General features: G+C 33.7%; 1 protein-coding gene across 1 annotated transcript; it reads left to right on the plus strand.

Annotated features, from left to right (window-relative positions):
• The first annotated feature begins 6126 nt into the window (after positions 1–6126).
• Positions 6127–13079, plus strand: LOC122595757 (xaa-Pro dipeptidase). The gene is made up of 16 exons (XM_043768191.1): positions 6127–6309; positions 6388–6437; positions 7112–7172; positions 7260–7355; positions 7457–7606; positions 7820–7951; positions 8193–8320; positions 9267–9309; positions 9568–9651; positions 9982–10023; positions 10129–10199; positions 10404–10457; positions 10547–10652; positions 10750–10818; positions 11795–11938; positions 12766–13079. The coding sequence occupies exons 1-16, from the start codon at positions 6169–6171 to the stop codon at positions 12889–12891; spliced, it is 1497 nt and encodes a 498-aa protein (XP_043624126.1). The 5' UTR covers positions 6127–6168; the 3' UTR covers positions 12892–13079.
• The last annotated feature ends 8670 nt before the right edge of the window (positions 13080–21749 follow it).

Below are 21749 nucleotides of genomic sequence, written 5' to 3' on the forward strand. Positions count from 1 at the left end.
TGTATATTTGATCATCAACTATCTAATGAAATATTTATTTACAATTACTCGTATACATATGCTCGACTTACACACATATGTCCATAGCATTATGCTAATAGAATCCATGTCTCCACATAATTGTATAACGGATGAAAATTCATGTTTTCACATAATTATAAAATCCAAAATTACATTTAAATAACTCCAAAAAGAATCATCATGTAAAAAATTATCAGTAATATAAATTAACTTATAAAGCTATTTAAAATTCCTGTAATTTTTAGGGTTATTAAGCTAATTTTTTACTCTAAAACACATGTGTCAAATACTTAAGTCAACCCATACAATGTCGGATTGCACTAATGCTTACGTATACTATCCAAACATCATTTGTAAGATTAATAAAATAATTTCACTCAAGAATTAAAATAAGAAGAGGCAATTTTGAGAAAGAATCTTTAATTAAGAAGCTTTGGCATGTTGTCGGAGACAAGTAGCGACCGCGTATCCGTGTCAAATATTTACATTTGGAGTTCGTATCTTTAATTTGCAGCTGAAATTATTATAGTACTAATAATATAGTATTTTGCAACGACACCACCAACCCAACTCAACCCAACCCTCACCAATGCATATCTATTTAGATCTCATCCATTGATTAGTATAACCACTACTTGATTTTATTTTCATTTCTTTACTGTTGGAACTTCGAATGTTAGATGAGGAAGGATTTAGGAGTTGCACCTTGTACTAAAACAGGGAATATTTGTTAATCACTTCACTAATCATTAAGAAAACTATATTTTGAATTAGTTACACTAATGGTCCTTGTGCTTTCACGATCCTTCAAGTCTCGTCGCTCTTTTGAAATATCAACACGAAATGGTCACTAATAACATCCTACTTTGTTACACTACTACCGGTCCATCCCATCCAACTTCCGATCCGATAATATTTAAGGGAAGCTAAAAGAACAATAATGTCACGTGTTGTTAATTAATTAACCCCAAATATCGTACGACAGTTGGGTGGAGGAATTAGTATTAGTAGTGTAACAAAAGTAGGGTATACGTTAGCTAGTGACCAATAATAATATTTTCGTACGTTGATAATTAATGTAAGACACAGGAACTAACCATTCATATGAATTATGAATGGTTGATAATATTTACGCTGATAATTAACTCAAACTTTCTAAATATGAATTATGCAATTAATCCATAATACTAGTTTGAAGCTAGGATCCACATGTAACCCAGATGTTAAATGGCATCACAAAAACTAATATATATTGATAAAAAGAACGTGCAGTGTTAGCTAGCTAGGTTATTACGAACATCAAATAAAGCTAGCTAGGTTATTAGAGTATATGGTTATGTTAGGTCACATTATTATTTTTTGTAACATAGAGAAACCATTTTTATTACTCTTATGATGCATCATATCATGTATTCATTCAAAAATTAGACACAAATTAAATCATATATATATAAAAAAAATATATATATATATAGGGGTGGATTATTTGTAGTACATGTACTTTTTATAATACATGTGTAACATGTGTAACTTAACTTATACACTTCTTCCTTCCATCTCTGACCACCACCATGATCATCTCCGATCACCGCCATGATACTCCGGCGACGGCGACCATCTCCGGCGAGAGTTACACATGTATAACTACAACTTACACATGTGTAAGTTAACTTTCCAACGAGAATCAGGTTTGTTTTCGGGTGGATACGGTAAGGGTCAGAGGCCCTTATCCGTTCTAAACTTAACCATCAAGGGACGCATATGGGAATCGTAAGGATTTGATGGGCGGCGATCCAAGAGATGGTGACAGTGTGCTACGGTACGGGCTCCGCCCTTACTGCCGGCGCCGATGCCTCGTGAAGGAAAAAACCTAAAAACTTTAAACGCTAAAATGCTATAAAAAAAAGGTTGTACTTACACATGTGTAAGTCTCACCGGAGATGGTCGTCATCGCCGGAGGATCATGGTGGTGGTCGAAGATGATCATGGTGGTGGTGGTGGTGGTCGGGGATGAAAGGAAGAAGAAAGAAGAAGTGTGTAAGTTAAGTTACACATGTAGTTACACATGTACTATAAAAAGTACATGTACTACAAATAACTTTCCTATATATATATAGGGGAAAGATAATTTGAGACCAACTAAAAAAAGTCCTAAAAAGGACCATTGATTTTCGTAAGTTACACACCACCATCATGATCTACTATGATATACAAGACTTTTTTGTAAAAACACTAAGACTTTTCGGCGACGGGCCCACAGAAAAATCATGTAACTTACACATGATTTTTCTGTGGGTCCGTCGCTGGAAAGTAGTGTTTTTACAAAAAAGTCTTGTATATCGTAATAGATCATGATGGTGTACAAAAATCAATGGTCCTAGTTGGTCCTAAAATAAGAGCTGGTCTTAAAATATCTCACCCCTATATATATATATATATATATATATATATACGAGTACCATGTAGGTAAGTTACACGTCGGTCTATCTATCATATATACCTTTATTAATTGATAACAATCAAGATAGCATCTGTCGTCTGTCGATTGTCGGTTTTGGAAAGTAATGTAATGGTATCGTTATTTATGTTGTGCATCACTTTTTTTTGCGTTTGGGAAATTGTTGATTTTACTTTCACATGCTCGTCAGCTTTGTTGCCGGTCTAAGGAAGTCATTTACCATTTCTTCCTTCATTCCATATGTATGTCATTCTTACTACTGTCTCTTACATTATTTTTAACCACTCTATCTTGACACGTATTCTTACCTTTTGACATATACTCGTAATAAACAACTTTACTTATAATGCCGAGTAGTACGAAAATGAACACACATAATGAGCGCAAAGCATACACAACGCCCAAATAATTGACAACATGTCGACATGCAAGAAATGATCGAACTCTTGCATGATTATCTTGGGAAACTAGTCAACATACATAGATATATATGTGTATAACCTAAGATATCAAAAAGCATATAATAATTGGTACATTGAACTATTATCTTATCAATCACATAACCCATTTCTCCAAATTAAGATATTGTATACTTGTAGTACGTTGCACAGCTGTACGTTAAAATAATACACAACTCTTGTGGCCCAAAAACTTCCACAATCATATCAAACATTTATTCCATTCTCATTCAAAACTACGGAGTATATATATACTATTTGTCCACCTTTTAATTTATTATCTATTTGTTGTTCTATATCAATTATTCGCTACTAATTAATTAAAATAATAGTTTAAATTGTTTAAATTTACCATATTATTTATTTAATAGATTATAACTTTGTTAATGAGAGAAGAACTACTCGTAATAATTAATTGAATATATCTTACTTGTTTCAGTATCTGTTTCGGTTGAAAATAACAGTATAATAACAATATGTAATTCCTTAAATATATATATATATATATATATTACAATACGATTAAATAATGATGAAGGAATTAAACAAGAACAGAATGGAGCAACTAAATAAAAGAGGCAATTTGAAAGCTTCCTGCAAAACAAGAAAATGTAATAACAATAAGTAGAACCGGGCTTGTGTTTGACACAATTCCCTTAAACAGATTCGCCGTCTGTTCCCAGGGTACACCGGTTAAAAGCAGCGTACTGCCGGACGTTGAACACTTGCCTGAAAGACGAACGGAGCACAGGGATGGTTGCTGTTTCGTGACCGAAATTGCAGAGAATGTGTGTGTGGTATGAACGAAATGTATGTGTTATTGTTGTATCTTTCAAGTCCCTGATAGGACCTTATATACACAAAATTGTAACTCCAAATTAGTGAGTTAATTATTTATCAGTTTCATGAGTTACAAAACTGATACTTATGACATCAGTTTCAGGAGTTTCAAAAGCTTCTTCTAGATCATTCTTGAACGGGTCAAAAACCGTGCCCGGGTTTATCTCGGGTCGCAGCAAAAAGGAGCCCCGCACGGGCCCCAGTTTTTCGAGCTGCATTCGTGTCCGCAGGTACAGAGAATTTTGACCCAGAAACTCGTTTTCTGCACCCCCCCTGCGCGCGGGTAGAAGCCAGAGTAAAACACAATACAAGATCTTGACATAGCTTAGAAACCTCCACTTATAAACTAGTAAAAGGTTATATCCCACACCAATGTGGGACAAAGCTTTTCCAACTCCAACTTATGCACCAAACACACAACTTTGAGACTCGATATCTCATTCACCTTTAACCCAATTTGGACGCATCTTAGTTTGTTACGTAGCCTTAGCCAGAGACTACAAAACCCACTAAACGGTTCACAATATATGTCACACGACTATATATTTATTGATGTCTAAAGTGGTGGAAAATGCACTTTTTTTCAACAGTTTCTTCCATACATATGTACATGTAATAAATTTATTTATTTTTTTGTAAATCGAGTATAAAAGTACCACTCAACTTTTTCTTTATTGTTTGAGTTGGCATATTGGGACTCTAACTGATCACAAATATTTAAATCATTGTAGATGGAGTTGACCGCCTTATCTTTTAATAACTGTTCACATTTACATAAACATATAAGCTATAGGCAAAAAATATTCTTTCATGATTAATTTTTTTTTTAAATAATAAGAATTATTTTTAGTTCAATATGAAGTCATGTATACATCATAAAGAGGATGTTTGAGATTATGTTTTTAAGTGATTAATTATTTGATTATTTTATTTTTAAAATACATATAATCAGTTAAACTGTTTGAATGAAAAAATGATTAACTATTATGAAAATGTAGTTTTGGAGAATCATGTATATATATACATACTTTTTCAAATAAAGCTTTGAAAAAAACAAAATCTGTTTTCAAAACGCGACATCAAACACCCTCTAAATAACAAACAATGTTCAAGGAGTCTGGTTCAAAACATACTCAAGGCGATTAATTGTTAGTTTTTTTTTTTTAACTAGTTAAGATGTGTTTTTATTTGTGAAATTAAAACCCAGGGTTGGAATGATCGAAGGAGTATCTTGAGGAGTTGGGTGTTCAAAACATATTATCTAATTAAATTAATTAGATATGTTTATTTATTTGCTCATTTGGTGATGGTAAATGAACTTCACAAGGTAGGTGTTCGAAACAAGTCATTTTGGCTAAAATTATAGATTCGTGCACAACCGTTAGATTTGATCAAAAACTTTTGTCTTCCCGTTACTCACTTTGGACGACTGTGACACGGGTTTTCGGTGTACTTTTTCACAACTATTAATATATTTACCACATATGTATTTTATTGACTTATATAATATGTTATAAAAACTGTATACGGATGATATATCGTATACGGAGCTTTACCTCTATATAAAAGACTGGATACGAATAACCCTTTGTAAGTATCGAAGGTACCAAATAAACATGTCCGTAGTCAAAACTACGATGAATACCTCCGTAACTCCGGAGCTTCTAGGATTATTTATCTCATCATTATAAATAATAAGGAACAGATACACATAAATCTCTCCCATGATTATCCGACCTCCTAAAAAGGAATGAAATCAAACATTCCTAAAAACTAGGACACGGTTTAAGAAACCTAAACATATCTCTTCTCTACTTGGAAGATATCACGAAAAGAGGAAGAGATTTACTCTAAAACCCTATATTCCTCTCCAAGGCTTTACCCTCTATATAAATAGAGGAGATGCCATACGACACGGCATCACCAACACATATGACTTCCGAATCCCTAACTATCACAAATAAACTTTAAGCCTCATAAATCGGCCGAGGATAATCAACCAACTAAAGGCGTAAAGCGGCTTTACTGCCCTTCTGACCGGAAGAAAATCGCGAACAAAACACTGAAAACTGACCTCAGACCTACGATTGAACTATAGTGCGATTATTTGATCAAACATATAGTACGGTAAATAAATCACTAATATACTTTTCCATATTTTTGGTTCTATTTCTTTTCTTTATTATTGGGCCTGAACCAAGGCACTACCTGAACTCAAGTCCTCAATCCACATTTTATATGTATCAATTAATGGGCCTAGTTTCATATTCTGAAACATTTGCCTTAGGCCTTAAACCAACCGATCCTATTTAATCCATGTTCTCTATAGATAGAATATATATAGAGTGTGTGATTGAAGCGAACAGTTATCACCGGCGACGATCGCTCGCCATGGATTCTTCTTCTTCTCTGTATCCACCACCGCCGGTTCCAATGGAACTTCATACCGAAAACCGTGAAAAACTTTTAAAACACCTCCGTGAAAACTTAGTTTCATCTTCTCGCCCTTTACACGGATTTGTTCTTCTCCAGGTATATTTACTTACATATTTATTATTATTATTTATTTATGTAAGATATTTTATATAAATTGATTGTTTTATATGTTAGGGAGGAGAGGAGCAAACTCGTTACTGCACTGATCATGAAGATCTTTTTAGGTATATATTCCCTACATCTACGTCTATATTTATACTCACCAATACACACAACAAAATGATATAAACAAAATAAGTCTCCTGACCAATAAACTCTAATTATACTAGGCTTTTATTAAACTAAAATTTATATGGGATTTTTGCTAAGGCAATGCTTAAGCAGAATGCAAAATGGTAATTATACTCACTTTTCATCTATGAATGATTTATCAATATCAATATGGTTATTATAAGTTTGTTCACATGTAGCTAATAAACAACAAACATCTTTGCAATCCAAGTTATTGGTTAGCCCAAACCATAAATTCTCGTTTGTAGCACTTGTAAACGACATAGAAGAAGAACCACCGGTTGAGGCATTAGGAACCGAGATGGGACGTCCTTGGGGTTGCTTATCTCATTTGTAGCAGCTATTATCAAAACCAATTATAATTGTGTCCACCCATAACATGCTAGATAATTAGGGTCTTCATCCGAGTGAGTTTAATCAAACTAATCATAGATTTTGAAAATTAAATCCAACCCCTAAACTTTGTTTTACTATATATGATTATGCTATGTCATATTTATTTAGATGTTTACAAAGTAAGAACTACACGGTAGATAAATGTCGTGTGTTGTTGCTATGTAGTATGTATTTTATTTGCTTTTACTATGATTTATTGACTTCATTATAGGCAGGAAAGTTATTTTGCATATTTGTTTGGAGTGAGGGAACCTGGGTTTTATGGAGCTATTGTGAGTCCCTTCTCATTGTCCTTATCTGCCGAGAAAAGCGACGTCCATTGATCAGTATCTGATATTATTCATGTTGTGCGTGTGTAGGATGTAAGCACTGGGAAATCAATTCTTTTTGCTCCCAGATTGCCTGCTGAGTATGCCATTTGGATGGGGGAAATAAAGACAGTATCTCATTTCAAGGTAATTCCGCTCTCATGCACTACTCACTCCACGCAAATTGTAAGAAAGGCTCAGTGTATTGTTTATTTCAGTTAGTTGATGTGTACAATTTTTTCTTGCAGGAAGCTTACATGGTTAGCATGGTGCATTATACCGACGAGATTACAGAAGTCGTTAATAATCAGTACACTGGAACTGGGAAACCCGTGCTGTTTCTTCTACATGGGTTGAATACTGATAGCAAAAAATTTTCTAAACCAGCAGAATTCGAGGTACTTGTAATAGCAACTAGCTATCTCTATACATCTAATGGAATGCTTGCTATGGATTGTGGCTATGACTTTTTTCTATCTACCATTGTTTTTCACCATAAGTGCTCCTATGAGGTTCTAAATTATTAGATCTGAAATTCTCAATCCAGCAAGACAGGCATGAGTGTTTTTTTCAATTACATTTTTACAGTGTTGGTTTTGGTTGCTTTCCAGGGCATTGAGAAGTTTGAGAAAGATCTTGAAACTTTGCACCCTATTCTGACTGAATGCCGAGTTGTGAAGTCAAAACTGGAGCTTGATGTCATCCAGTATGCCAATGATATAAGCTCTGAAGCTCATGTCGAGGTGGGTACATCTTTATAATCTAGTGGCCGAACTCCAAATCATTAATTTCGCATAATATACAGTTTTCTTTTATTTAGTCCCTTGTTCCCTATTTATAGTCCCCCCCTGCTAATAGCTTGTTGGCTGGCATGACATGTATCTTTTTTACATATCTTATAGATTGCACTACTAGCTAATCAGTACATTGATGGCTAGTCTGTTCTTGCCATCTTTTGGGTAATATTTACTGCATTTTGATTAGGTAATGAGGAAAATTAAACCAGAAATGAAGGAGTATCAGTTGGAAAGCATATTTCTTCATCACACCTACTTTTATGGTAGCTGTAGGCATTGTTCATACACTTGTATCTGTGCGACTGGTGACAACAGGTAGTTGTGTTCTCTTTATAGGGTATCTTCTTTAGGGAGCTTGTCTACTACATTTCCTTGATGTTCATGACATTTAAGTTATCACTTCTACTTTGTGAATGTCGTCCATGTGTTCACTGCCTATCTTTAATCATTAACATTGTATAGTTTCAGTTTATATGCAAAACTGGTCTTGATATGAAAGAGCTAATAAGGCTTAGGAAAATGCTTAAAGATGCAATGATAGCAGAGCTAACAGTTTTTGACCATTTACTTGTGAAGGGATTGAAGTGGGCTGTGTGTTATCTAAGATGATCTGTCAAATGATACAAGATAACTAGAAAGGGAAAGGGGTTGTACGAATTGAGGGTATCCTAAAGTCTATTTTTAATGCATTCAACTTCTCAAGTCGACTTATACAGAGACATAAGTTATTTTGTGATATTATAATTGATGTTTAATTAATTTGGGGTATTATGTTCTTTTTGTGATCATAATTGATGCTTAATTATTTTGTGATATGTATTTATTCAATATACAGAAAAGTAATAAAAAAAGTATGTGAGGGGTTTTCGCCTAAGTTGAGTGTGGGTCAACACCATACTCACTTTTCCCCATATATATTAAAGTAAGACAAAAAAGTCTTTTGAGGGTGAACATTCATGTTGCCACCTCCAAATGGTAGTTTTATGGTTGAATTTGATGTTAGCTGATTGGAATGGTAATGTTGCTACCTATATAAGAAATTAGAAATGGTTAACATGGATAGAGTATAAGCAGGAAAGAATATGTTCAAGCTTTCCTATCAACCCAAAAAGCAGTCTCAATCCAAAAAGAATAGAAAATCTTTGATAAATTAGATCGATCATCACATGTAATCTGGTTTTCTGTTTGCACTGTTAGGCCTTCCATATTGTTGTTCCTTTAAGATGTTAACCAGCTAACGTTTTGATTATTCATCGTGCAGTTCTGTACTTCATTACGGGCATGCAGCAGCCCCAAATGACAGGGTATGAGAATTTCATTGGCTTTATTGTATTGTAGTGCCTCTAATGAACTTTCTAATTGTTACGGGTTGGAAGTTCTATAGATATACACTACATATCAGATTATCAAAGCTGCAGGAATTTTTGTTTCCTTCCATTCCGATAGTGTTGTTTGTCAAGCTTGCGAACACTTCAGACTTTTCTCTGCTTTAATATTATTGAGATCTGTCCAGTATTCTTTCCCATGGATGGCATTATAAAAATGTGTTCTGTATTCTTCAGACATTGCGAGATGGAGATATGGCATTGCTTGATATGGGAGGCGAATTCCATTTTTATGCTTCTGACATAACCTGCTCCTTCCCTGTGAGTATATTTGTAATAACATAGAGTGTAAGACGTTATACTGTCTGATAGATACTTGAACATAAATTCAGATATATTCAGTTGATAATCTGCGATTGATTTGTGTTACAACTGAACGCTAAGAGAATGATAAAAGTTGATTTTTTTTTAGCAATTAAATCAGGTTCTCATGTATGCTCAAGTGATGCAGCGTTTGTTTCTTTCTCTAATAAAATCATACATGAAATCTCAATTATTAATCTTGCAATTGACGTTGAAGACTTCTCTTTTGATGCCTAATACTGATTAGAAATCATTTTCTTATCTGTAAGACATTTGTCATGCGTGTAGGTGAATGGAAAATTTACCAGTGATCAACAACTTATTTACAACGTAAGGAAAAAAGTTCTATTTTTTTGGCTATGTCTCTAGCTTATTATGTGTTTTCTTGACCCTAAAACTGCGTCCTTTAAATTATTGACATATATATATTTCCAGGCCGTCCTTGATGCTCATGATGCCGTTATATCTGCCATGAAGCCAAGTGTAAACTGGGTGGATATGCACAAGTAAGATTGCAGGACAACATTTAGATATCTACCTCAATGCTCATCAACGAGATCTTGTTTAGTTGGTGCTTAGGAGTGTCACGTGCTTTTACTGATGTTAGATTAGCAGAGTCAGATATCAAGATTACTTTCTATAACAATTAAATCATAGACATCACAAAGTTCTCTTATTCTTATCTTTTTCCCTTCTTCTATTAAATTCAGATTGGCAGAGAAAATTATTCTTCAGGCACTGAAGAAAGGATCCCTCCTTGTTGGGTAGTTCTTATACTCCTTACCTGTTTTACATAACTTTATTTTATAAGCATCTTATAATCTTATTTCAATTTATGTGATTTTGGTGCTAGTGATGTTGATGAAATGATGGTTGAACGATTGGGTTCTGTCTTCATGCCTCATGGCCTGGGACATCTCATGGGACTTGATACCCACGATCCTGGTGGCTATTTAAAGGTTCATAAAATTTGCAAGGCGTTGTTCACTTGTTTGATTATGGGTTGAGTTGCTTTGCTCTTATCCAGTGGTTTTTAATCTTGAAACATATCTACAGGGAGCTGTAAGACGTGCAGAACCAGGATTAAGGTCCCTACGCACAAGTAGAGATCTCATGGATGGAATGGTTTGTGTTTAGACTCTGTTTATCATCTTCTATAGTATGTGCATTTGCAGTAAAATTTCCCTCCTGCAATGTGTGCTATTTACGATACTTGCAACAAACTTGAATGTTATAATGCATTTTCTATACCTAGATCCAAGATTAACTTTGAGATGACAAATTCGACTTATATACCTGTGGATGAGTCCATTTGGGGTATTATCATCCCTAACAATGTCGCAGTAAAATTATGAAAACAGCGACATTATTTAATGCATAAGTGCTTCAAAGTCGTTTTGGTCAATATTTTATAATATTATTGAAATAGTTTTCTAACCATGACACACTAGTTATTTATAGAAGAAAATGATGGTTGTAGATCTCGAACATGAGATCATCAGGGGAAGGGCAATGTGATCCAGCCAGCAGTCCCAGCACCACTAACATGCCTTTTTTACAAAAGAACAATGATACACCAGTATTTTTTAGATGCATTGATTTTGGGTCAACCTGCCTGCTCTGCACATTTAGCCACTTCTAGACAAGACTATATAGCATGGAATTTTAAAAGATACTTGTAGAGGGTGATGTAAATATAATCATAAATCTTACATCCTGATAGCTTCACTTGAGAAGCTGTGTTCCCTTTAAAGTTCTATTGTTAGTAAAAAAAAACATTTATTAGAGGCCGGCCATCCCGTGCCACTGTGTCTAATAGGTTGAACTTTATTCTCTAGTTCGTGTTTCCAGTTAAAATTTTGGATCAATGTTGTCCCACACATGCATAAGCATTCGATGTAGTAGTAGTATGCTTGTCTTTGTGGCGGTTATCCAGAATGACCTATAGTTATTTGGAAATTATATTTTTGCGGAAAACCCGGTGTCCATGTGTTGTGTATTAAAGAGGGTGGGAGATTTTTGCCTGCCCCGTTTCTATTCTTGAGATTAGATTTGTATGCCGGACATATGAGTAATGAAGATGTTTACAATACTTCCTTAGGTGATCACTGTTGAACCTGGATGCTATTTCATTGATGCATTGTTGGTTCCAGCCATGGAATCTCCAAAGACATCAAAGTTCTTTAATCATGAAGCAATCACCAAATTCAGAGGATTTGGTGGAGTTCGAATCGAGAGCGACCTGGTAAATACCTTCCAACTTTTATCCTCCCAATATATCATGTATAGTTTATGTTTGACCTCTGCGGGTCTGTCTGATTATCTTACTTCATATTACTACTACTTCAGAATTCGTAGTATTTCTGTCACTTGTAGGCAAACAGTTGATGGCCACTTTAAATTAATGAAAACTCAGTTAGATAACTATAAATCTGTATATCGAGTTGGCACACATTAGGTTAAGTTCCCATAATCTTAATGTTTACTTTGTCTCAAATGTGTAGACGACTGGTTACCTATTATTTGCGGCTGCAATTCAAATTGTTTCAGTTTTACTTAAAAAAAAAACATTAAAACTACTGTTGTTCTTAAACATTCTGAAATTAAAAAACTAAACCTACTTATGCTAAAATAAAGTTTTAGCTTTCGAAAGTAGATTGCCCGATCATTAAAACATATCAAAACCGACTCTTTATTAGGAGGAAACTTCATTTACCTTTATTGATAGACCTCTATTGTTACTAGGTGGTCAACACGGGTCCTGTGATGTGTCAGAAGTGGTGTCAAGTATAACTACAACAATATATTGATTTACGAGTTTATGTATAATCTACAGAAATTTGGCACCTTTCAACTTGTATGACCTATTTGACCTATATTCTTTCTAACCATTTTATCTTAAGCATTTTACTCATTAGACATAATACATAACTCATATGATAGTCATATCAAACATGTCGTCTTTCGATGACCCTTAAGTACCTAATCATGGATCAAATATCAATAAGCTATTTTAGTATGAATTCCTGTGTGTAATATCATATTGCCTTACATCCTTTTCTGTTGTGGCAGTATGTTACCTCGAATGGTTGTGTGAACATGACGAAGGTTCCTAGAAAAGTCGAGGATATTGAAGCTGTGATGGCTGGTGCCCCGTGGCCAATTAAGAAATCTACATATGAAAATGGAAGATCTTAACTTGCCGTGTAAACAGTCAGTTGTATGTTTACACAATGGTGGAAAATGTTGATATTTGGTTTTTGAAGTTCCTACTCAGTGATATGAAAACGGTAATATGGATGTTTTGTTTACATTCATGTTAGGATATGGCATTACAAGTGTGGTGGGGGATCGATCATGTTTGGTTATAGAAGTTTATTATATTACTGGGTAGTCTGAATAGGAAACCCATTTATCTGCTAACTTCAAATGAATATCTATCAATTTCTCATTCCGAATACTTGGGTTTGGCTTAAAAATTGGTACCCAATGACTCGGATTTGATAAATTTGAGATTATTATTTTTAACCTAAAACCATAGATATAAAAAAAAAAAAATAAAGACAAAAAACCGTTGATATAAAATTATAAACTATTTAAATGCTTGACAATATTGTGCCAGACATGTTGACTGGGTTGGTTTCAATTAAAGTTATGAATATTTATCCAAACAAATCCACTTCTTAAAGTTTTGGGTCCATATTCATTTAAATAGCCAGCCTAAATTTGACATAAAGATAATTGGATTTCAAGACGTTATCAATGTTTTAAAAGGCAGTTTTTTAGTGAACCGGGGAATTTTCCGCTCCCAATATTTTTCTGTATATATTCTATACAATTATTATTTAACTTATTATAACTCGACAAAAATAGTGAAAATTAAGATTACATAAGCATTTCGTAACAAAATACATGCTTTAAACTTAATAAAAGACAAAAAATAACATCTACGTTTACACAAGTTCATAAAGATTTTTTAATATAATGAAAATTAAAAAATTAGAAAACTGCTCAAAACCAAAAAAACCGTCCGGTTTGAATACCGTAAAGACGAGAACTTGTCTTTATCCTTTAAGCTTGTAACGATTTATTTTAATAAGAAAGCATGTCGTCAAGGCATCAAACTCAAAAAACAAGCGCGTCATGTTTAATAGGTAAGACCATTTGGTCTTACCTTTATTTGCAATAGCTTTAATGGGTGTGACCAGATTTGATTTTTTCCTTTAAATGTGTCTCTTTTATATACATAAAAAAAAAAAAAAAAAGCCCATACGCATTTTAATTCAATAAGAAAGCATTTCATCAATACAACAAAAAAATACCAAGTCAAAGTGATATTTGACTGACTTATCTCTCATACTCACTTATTCTTTGACCATTTGTTAGATGTCTTTATAGAATTAGTCTCTCTATTCATAATATTGCTTATATATTACATCTCCTAGATATTCAATACTGTTAGAGCATGTTTGATTTACGGAATGTTTTGGTAAAGAATTAAACCTGTTAAGGGAAATTAAATTTGATAGAATGTTTGTTGTTGGTTAAAAATTCAAGTGAGAAAAAGTTTCATTCAATATTACTAAAGAATGAGATTCTATCGAATAAAATAATGTTTGTTTTCAACAATATAAAACTCCATCATATTTTGACGACTACAAATGAAATTCATTTTTCAAATTCTATGAATGACCTTATTGTTGATGTTTGGATTTTTTTACTTTTCAAAAAACTCAATATAATTTCGATTAGAGAAAAGGTGGGAACATAACATCCATCATTCCATCCCATCAATCCTTGCAGTCAAACAAGTCAACGACTCAACAACGAAGTAGTCAATTTTAAATTACTATTTATAGCTATGGTTAATGTTTTGGTAGATGTTGGTCGAAAATTATTATTGAGCGGTTAAAATTATATTTACATACATTGTTTCATTATTTAAGTGTAATGCGTAAGGTTATGACTAGCAAAATTCTGAACTTTTAAACAAAGAAAATTCTTAGATCCCAAGCCCGATATTGCTAAAGGAAACACAAGATTATGAGAAAATGTTACTAGGACCAAAATTAATCAATATTTGGCATCAAGTTTGAACCTTTATTTCAAAAACGTGCCCAAAAATCAATTTTCCTCCTAACTCACGTAAATAAGGAGATACCACAAAAACCATTGTCAATCTCTAACCAAGGTTATAAAAACCTGTGGCTCTGATACCAGTTGTAAGTCCCTCTGATCTTGCCCTATATCAAACCAGAGATTGACTTAAGGATATGTCGAGGTGCGGAAATTCCTCGAGATAACCCACGGTTTATATATCTTCCTTTAGATGATATATATAACACTATATATATATATATATCTTTTACGTGATAATAAACACTCCGGGAACGGCTCTCCGGATGCACCTTACCAACACGAGGTAACTTGCTATCTACGAGCCGTTTGGGGGCCGGGTGTGTGTTTGCGGTTTGTGCACGAGTCGAGTACTACCCACAAGATCAACCGTGCGTGTTCTTGGTTTTCTCTCTCTAGGATTTGCTCGTTTCCCTCACTACACTCTTGTTGGAACACGCATGACACACACCCACTATTTATAGGCAAGGGCTAGGAACACGCAAATGGCAATTTGCGTATTCTGAAACACGTAGGCCCGTGCGTGTTTCCAAGCCCAGGCCCATTAGGGTTAAGGCCAGTTTGCGTGTTTCTATGGGCATTGCATACGTTTGCGTGTTTCCACAAAAACTCTCAAACCATTTGAGAGTTCTTGAGAAGAAGCATATTTTTGCTTGTTTCTTAGAAATTCTCAAATGCACATATGAGTGTTCTTACTTTGACCAAGCAAGACTTTTTGCTTGATCATAAGAACTCTCAAGTGACCACTTAGGATAGGTGAGTAACTGTCCATACTGCTGACAAAACGCATAACCGACCTTGTACTCTGAGTTAATGTCTTAACTGTTGTCATGACCGGTTCAAGACGCAGAACCGACATTAACTCGACTAATGCTTTAACTGCAGTAAAGATACGCAGAACTAGCATTAACCGGACACGTTTCAACTGCTGTAAATACGCAGAAACTGTGTCAACAATATTACCTTATTGGAAGTGTGTATATAGGACTAATGGTCAGACTGCTGTAGATACGCAGCAACACAAATGCCCTAACTTTCCTCTGGAAGTACATTAAGTTAATATCTCAACTGCTGTAAATACGCAGAAACAATATTAACTTAATTACTCATTACATGTAATGTCTAAAACCTGCAAAGTACAAATAATAAACAAACATATAAACATAAGTTTGAGCCCGATGGCTTACACAAAATATGCCAGGGTAATATTATGACAAACGATAATTACAAGATAATTACATGACTTGAAATTATACACAAATATCTAACACATACCTAGAATGCTCATGTCACCGAGAATCATGCACTAACATTTAACATTGAATTCTTTTTTTTTTGTCCATTATAGGTTCATTATGAGTTACTGTTTAACAACAAAAAATAAGACCACATTAGTTCATCTTGAGAATCTTAAGCCAACACATGTTAACCATCATCTACGACTCTGTGTTGTGCATGTATGGACTGTTTCAGAGTAGAACAACCTGAAGAAAATCAAGACGTTCGAGATGGTCTTTGTTGATGAATTGATATGTATTTTTTAAACTATATACTTTAATTTGTTACAAATATTTTATTAAATTAAAGTTGAAAAAAAAGGTACACTAGAATCACTATTTATATGGAGTTAATTTTCATATGTTTTTTTTTTAACTTTCGTATTGATTAAGTTGTTTGTGTTTGTAGTAAGCTTGTATATAAAGAAACAACAAATTTAAAGTTGAAAAAATGGGGTATATCGAAATAAATATTTATATGGAGTGAATTTTCATATGTTTCTTCTTTAGCTTTCTAATTTTTAGCATTGATTAATATTTTTTGAGACTGCCCATCTATTGGACAGGCCTGAGCACTAATTATCAAACAAATAAAATCCATAATAATATTTGTGTAGTAATATAGTCTCACGACTAAACTAAAAATAATAATAAAAGAGTAAAGAATCGACTTGGCTGATGATGAGCCTGCAGATCAACCCGAATCAGAATCTGATCATCAAGAATTTACCAACTCAAACTGAATTCGGGCCAGCACGAATTTCAAATGTAAAACATGTAACAAGATTTTTGGATCATATCAAGCCCTTGGTGGACATAGAGCAAATCACAAAAAAATACAAAGTGGTTCATAAATTAGCACAAAATGTTTCATCAAATTAAGATAAAGTCCATATATGTCCTGTTTGTTTTAAAGTGTTTAGTTCTGGGCAAACACTTGGTGGTCATAAAAGAACAAACACATGGCACTTCAGTTGTAAAACATAGCAATATGTTTATTGATCTTAATTTACCTGCCTCAATTAATGATGATGATAATGAGGAAGTTGATCAAATTGAAGTTTCTACTGTTTCAGATGGTGAATTTGTGAAAGCCATTTAGTGAAAAGATGATATTGAAGGTAACTTCTTCTTTGTTTTTTAAAGGAAATACTAGTCAAAATTGGGATATTAATTTTTGGATCAAAGTTTAATGGATTTTTAAGTATTCTATGGCAGTTATCGACTTATTTCAGAATTATTTGATAATTTTGTTTATTTGGTACCGTTACAATTTTATGTCAAAAGATGTGATTAATGGAGAATTCTAGTTGTAATGTGTCTACTTTTACGTTTAAAAAAAAAAAAAACTGTTTTAGCTTTAGGTACATTAATCAGGAATGCTTTATTCCAAAGTTAAAATTCTCTTCTTAGATTTATGATAACTTTGTTATGTTTATCAGAACATGATGATAACTTTGTTATTATTATAAACATATAGATCTCTAGAAGTCTAGTTTTCCCTTATTTAATGGGGAGGAGATTCCCTCAAGTTAACACTAAGGTCGTGTTTGTTTCAAAGAATTTGATGGAATCCGATGAAATTGGAATTGAATTCCATTCCTTGGTGTGTTTGGTTATTCAAAGAAGAAGGAATCTCATTCCGTAGGAATGTAAACATTCCATCATTTGATGGGATCTTCATTCCTTGGGGATGGAGGAAGGAATTTGATTCCTTCCATCACTTGAATTCTCAAAAAATCAAAAACATTCTGTCAAATTCCATTCCTTCAGATTCCAATTCCTTCGAAAGATTCCATTCCTTCCAAAAACATTCTGTGAACCAAACGCGCCCTAACATGACTAGTCATGTTAGAGTGATCTTGGCCATTGGATGAAAATCAAGGGCTAAGATTTAAAGATGACATTAGAATCTTGACCATTGATTTTTATTCAAGGGTCAAGATCTTCTCAACTTGACTCAAGTTGAGGTATCAACTTGAGGGAATCCTTACCCTATTTAATGAGGTGTTAGAATGTGTATATAAGCCAAGTCGGTTTTGAACACTACAAAGTGAATATTACAAAGAATTGGTACCTACTCAAAATATTTGGTGGCATGGATGTCGAAGTCCTTCACCATAAAGGAATCGCAACCAAACATCCTAAACCTTTCTGACTTTTCTAAAGCAAGATTGACCCTAAGTACCTTAGCGAGATCTTTTACTTTAACAAGTATTGTCTTTCAATCTAAGTATTCTTGTGCTATCCTCATATAGACCAACGGTTCAGACACTCTTGCTAGTCTAGCTAATTATTAGTTATTTTTGTTGTAATTGTGTGAATGTCACAACATAAATATACAATATATTATCATTAAACCTTTAGGGTAGCACACATAAAGCAATGAAATATTAGTTGAACTTGATTACAAAATTAATAAAAGTAATTAAACGGGTCGAAATGACCATTATGTTTAGGATTTGATATTCGAGGGAAGGTAACACTAAGATAAGAAAAGCCTTTCATTGTAGGGGTATTTTAGTCATTTCAAAAACAGAAAGCTCTTTGTAGGAAAAAAAAATGAGGAGTTTGTTAAGATATAAAAAAAATGACACTTTTGTTTTTAAGGTATACTAGACGGATATCCGCACGATGCGACGGTGTTGGTGGTGGCGACGAAGGTGTGGCGACGATGTGCGGCAGTGACGGTGGTGGTGGTGGCGTAGTGGTGAATGTAAAATAATTGATGTAAGAGAGATTAATATGGTTTTTTAAGGGTTGGGGGATCCACGTTGTAATTTATTTTATTAAAGGTATTGTATGTAAATAGGTGAAAATGTTTAAATTAGTGAATAAGAAAAAAAAAAGGTAATATGATATTTTAAAATTTTAATCACTTAAAAGGATGAGGTAGTATGCTTTATGGAGAAGTGATATTGCAACAATAAATTTTAGCCATCTACAACAAATTCTGCATAATACAGTTGTACACTGCGTAATGCAATTTGTACTATTGTTGTAGATGGTTAACTTTTGTTGTATAAATATCATTCCCCATAAATATAGAGTAGATATAGAAGATATGATTGAAATCCTCTAAAGTTGTTATTAACTTCGTAGGTGAAGTTGAGAGAATTAAAATTCAAAGTTGATAATTGAATCTTGACCCTTAATTTTAATTGAAAGGTGAAAATTATCGACCAATCCTAGAAGATAAGATGAGGACTTAAAAGGTGTAACATAAAAGCTTTGTAAGCAAGTTGAAGAGCTAAGGGATCATTTATGTAAAGCATATAATCTACCTAATTTTAGACACACATCTTTCTACATATCTATTTGTTCTCTCAATCGTAATTAGGGTTTTTACCACTAAGCGATCTCCATGGCTCGCACGTAAGTCTCTCCAATCTAAATTTTATATATTCGTTAATTCATTTATTCATATATGTTGTGTGTGTGTGTGTGTATATATATATATATATATGTATATTTATCATTGTTTAATTAAGAATCCTGAAACCCTAAGTATATGTTATGTAATTCACAATTAAATTAAAATGAAAAGAGTTGTGATTTTTTAATTTTGTGGAACAAAAATTGCAGTAGACAATCAAGTAGGAAGACGAAGACCTCATCTGATCAGCGTGATGTAAGAATTTTTCTACTCATTTTTTATTTTATTTTTAATTTTAATCTAATTATCATCTGTCGTTTGTAAGTATGATTTTGGCCTGTAACCCTAGGTTTTATTTTCAAGTAATTTTTTTTAATTGTTTATAAAAATTATTATGTCAAAAGACAGTAAATTTTGGTTTGGAATTATAAAAGTAGGATATTAGGTTTTTTTATTTTAAAAAATGAAACTAATTTGTGTTAATGTTGAGAATTGAGATTTTTTGGCTATCTGTTTTGTCTACTATGTGCCTGTTACAGGTAATTAATGTTTTTCCCTTCGAATTGAGATTAATGTTTCCAAACGAACTCACCTATTGATTTCTTATGTTTTCAAATATGCCTGCTCAGCTGGAGGAAAAGTTTGCAAGGATGCGTCTTGGCCGTACTTCTGAAGGTATAAGCCTAAGCAAGCAAACAAAAAGAAGACGAGTCCGAAGATGTTATCATCTCAGCAGGTACATTATCATTGCACCCTCTTATTTATTTGTTTTTATTCTATATACGTGTCATTGTATGGATGGATACACCATTTCTCTTCCCAATTTACTCATCCTCTCATGGGATGTTTTCCCAGGGCAGAAGAAGAAACACTCTGTTCAAGGAATATGAACATGGTATATGCTTTTTCTTCCAGCTTCCTTATTTTACTTTTATTTTTTTGTATATTAAATACATAAATTAAGAGTTTGTTTTTGCAATGTATATGTTTGATATGATAGGGTATGCACCTTTAGTTCCACCGCTTCTGTATGACTACCTCCAGGAAGCAGTTGGTTACATCCAGCATTTGGAGACGCATAAGGATAACCTGTATGTTCGGAAATGTCTGGAAGCGGTTGAGAGGTCTATTCAGGATGATGCTGATTTCTATAGTGAATATCTGCCAAAGGACTGGAAGTAGTATGTTTCTTTCTTTTCTTATCATTCTGCATTTTCTTCCATACTTACTATTGTTTACTTTTACCCCCAATTTCTATGGGGTTTTTGGGCGGCTGCAACTATGGTAGACGGGTCCAAATTGGGGCCAGATGCGGAAAACAATTTTTGAGCACCCGAATCCCATTGGATGACATTTTAGACGCTTGTTCCCTGCTAGATATATATTTCTTGTTTGCAGCTTAACTTAATTGCGTTTCTTTTATTTTTACTCTTCAGAATACATTATTATAAATTTATAGAAAAGTAGCACAATTATCTTTGATACTTTAAAGCTGCCCCGTTTGACCCAAATTTAGAACTGCCCTATTTTACCAAAACCTGATTTCACATGGACGTGTCTTGACTCGTTTATCCACCTCTACTAACTATCAATCTGTCTACCTAAGTTCTGGTTTATTAGTACTTTGGATGTCTATATTTGTTTTGTTTTTTTTTTCTCACTTGTATTCAATTTGTCACCGTCCTTTTTTGTACCCAGAGTTCAAATTTAATAATTAGCCACTCTTCTTAATTTGCCGTCTTGTTTATCAATTAAATCGCCGTGTATCTTCTAGTTTTTTTTCCCTTTGTTAATTTTGCCTATCCTTTCTTGCAGCGAACGGGCCACTGCCGGAAAATGGCAGCCAATTTCATATTTCTCTCGCGCATCTTTCTATGATGTCTAGCAAGGCTTTTGGTTGTTACTATGTGTATGTGGCATTCTGTTTAGAGATACCCAGGTTTCGTTAATCTCTATGATACTACTCTGTCAATGCACGTGGCTCCAATTTAACAAGTTTGCCGTAACAATGTATCTCTCTCTGTTTCATTTTGTGTGTAAATTTACGGAAAACAAGTTCTTATTATTTTTTTTTGTTTCATCAGTCTTTTGGTATCGTAAGCACCCATTTTGAAGCCTAGTGTTCAATCCAAAACTGCCAGTGTTGCCTCGAGAGGTGAAAAACTTGTCCACAAAACTGACCGACCCCAAAGGGTTTTTTTTTTTGGTGAAACTGAAGGGGGAAACAGTTATCTTCATGATAGTTCCTTTTGAACCCGCAACAAAAA

Source organism: Erigeron canadensis, chromosome 4, assembly GCF_010389155.1.
Source record: "Erigeron canadensis isolate Cc75 chromosome 4, C_canadensis_v1, whole genome shotgun sequence".
NCBI classification, from domain to species: domain Eukaryota; kingdom Viridiplantae; phylum Streptophyta; class Magnoliopsida; order Asterales; family Asteraceae; genus Erigeron; species Erigeron canadensis.

What these genes read in the sequence shown, in the direction of transcription:
- LOC122595757 (XM_043768191.1), top strand. Translation starts at nt 6,169, where the DNA reads ATGGATTCTTCTTCTTCTCTGTATCCACCACCGCCGGTTCCAATGGAA. An exon ending in CAGCAGCCCCAAATGACAGG is followed by an intron (nt 9,310 to 9,567) that starts GTATGAGAATTT and finishes TGTATTCTTCAG; the next exon opens with ACATTGCGAGATGGAGATAT. An exon ending in ATCAACAACTTATTTACAAC is followed by an intron (nt 10,024 to 10,128) that starts GTAAGGAAAAAA and finishes ATATATTTCCAG; the next exon opens with GCCGTCCTTGATGCTCATGA.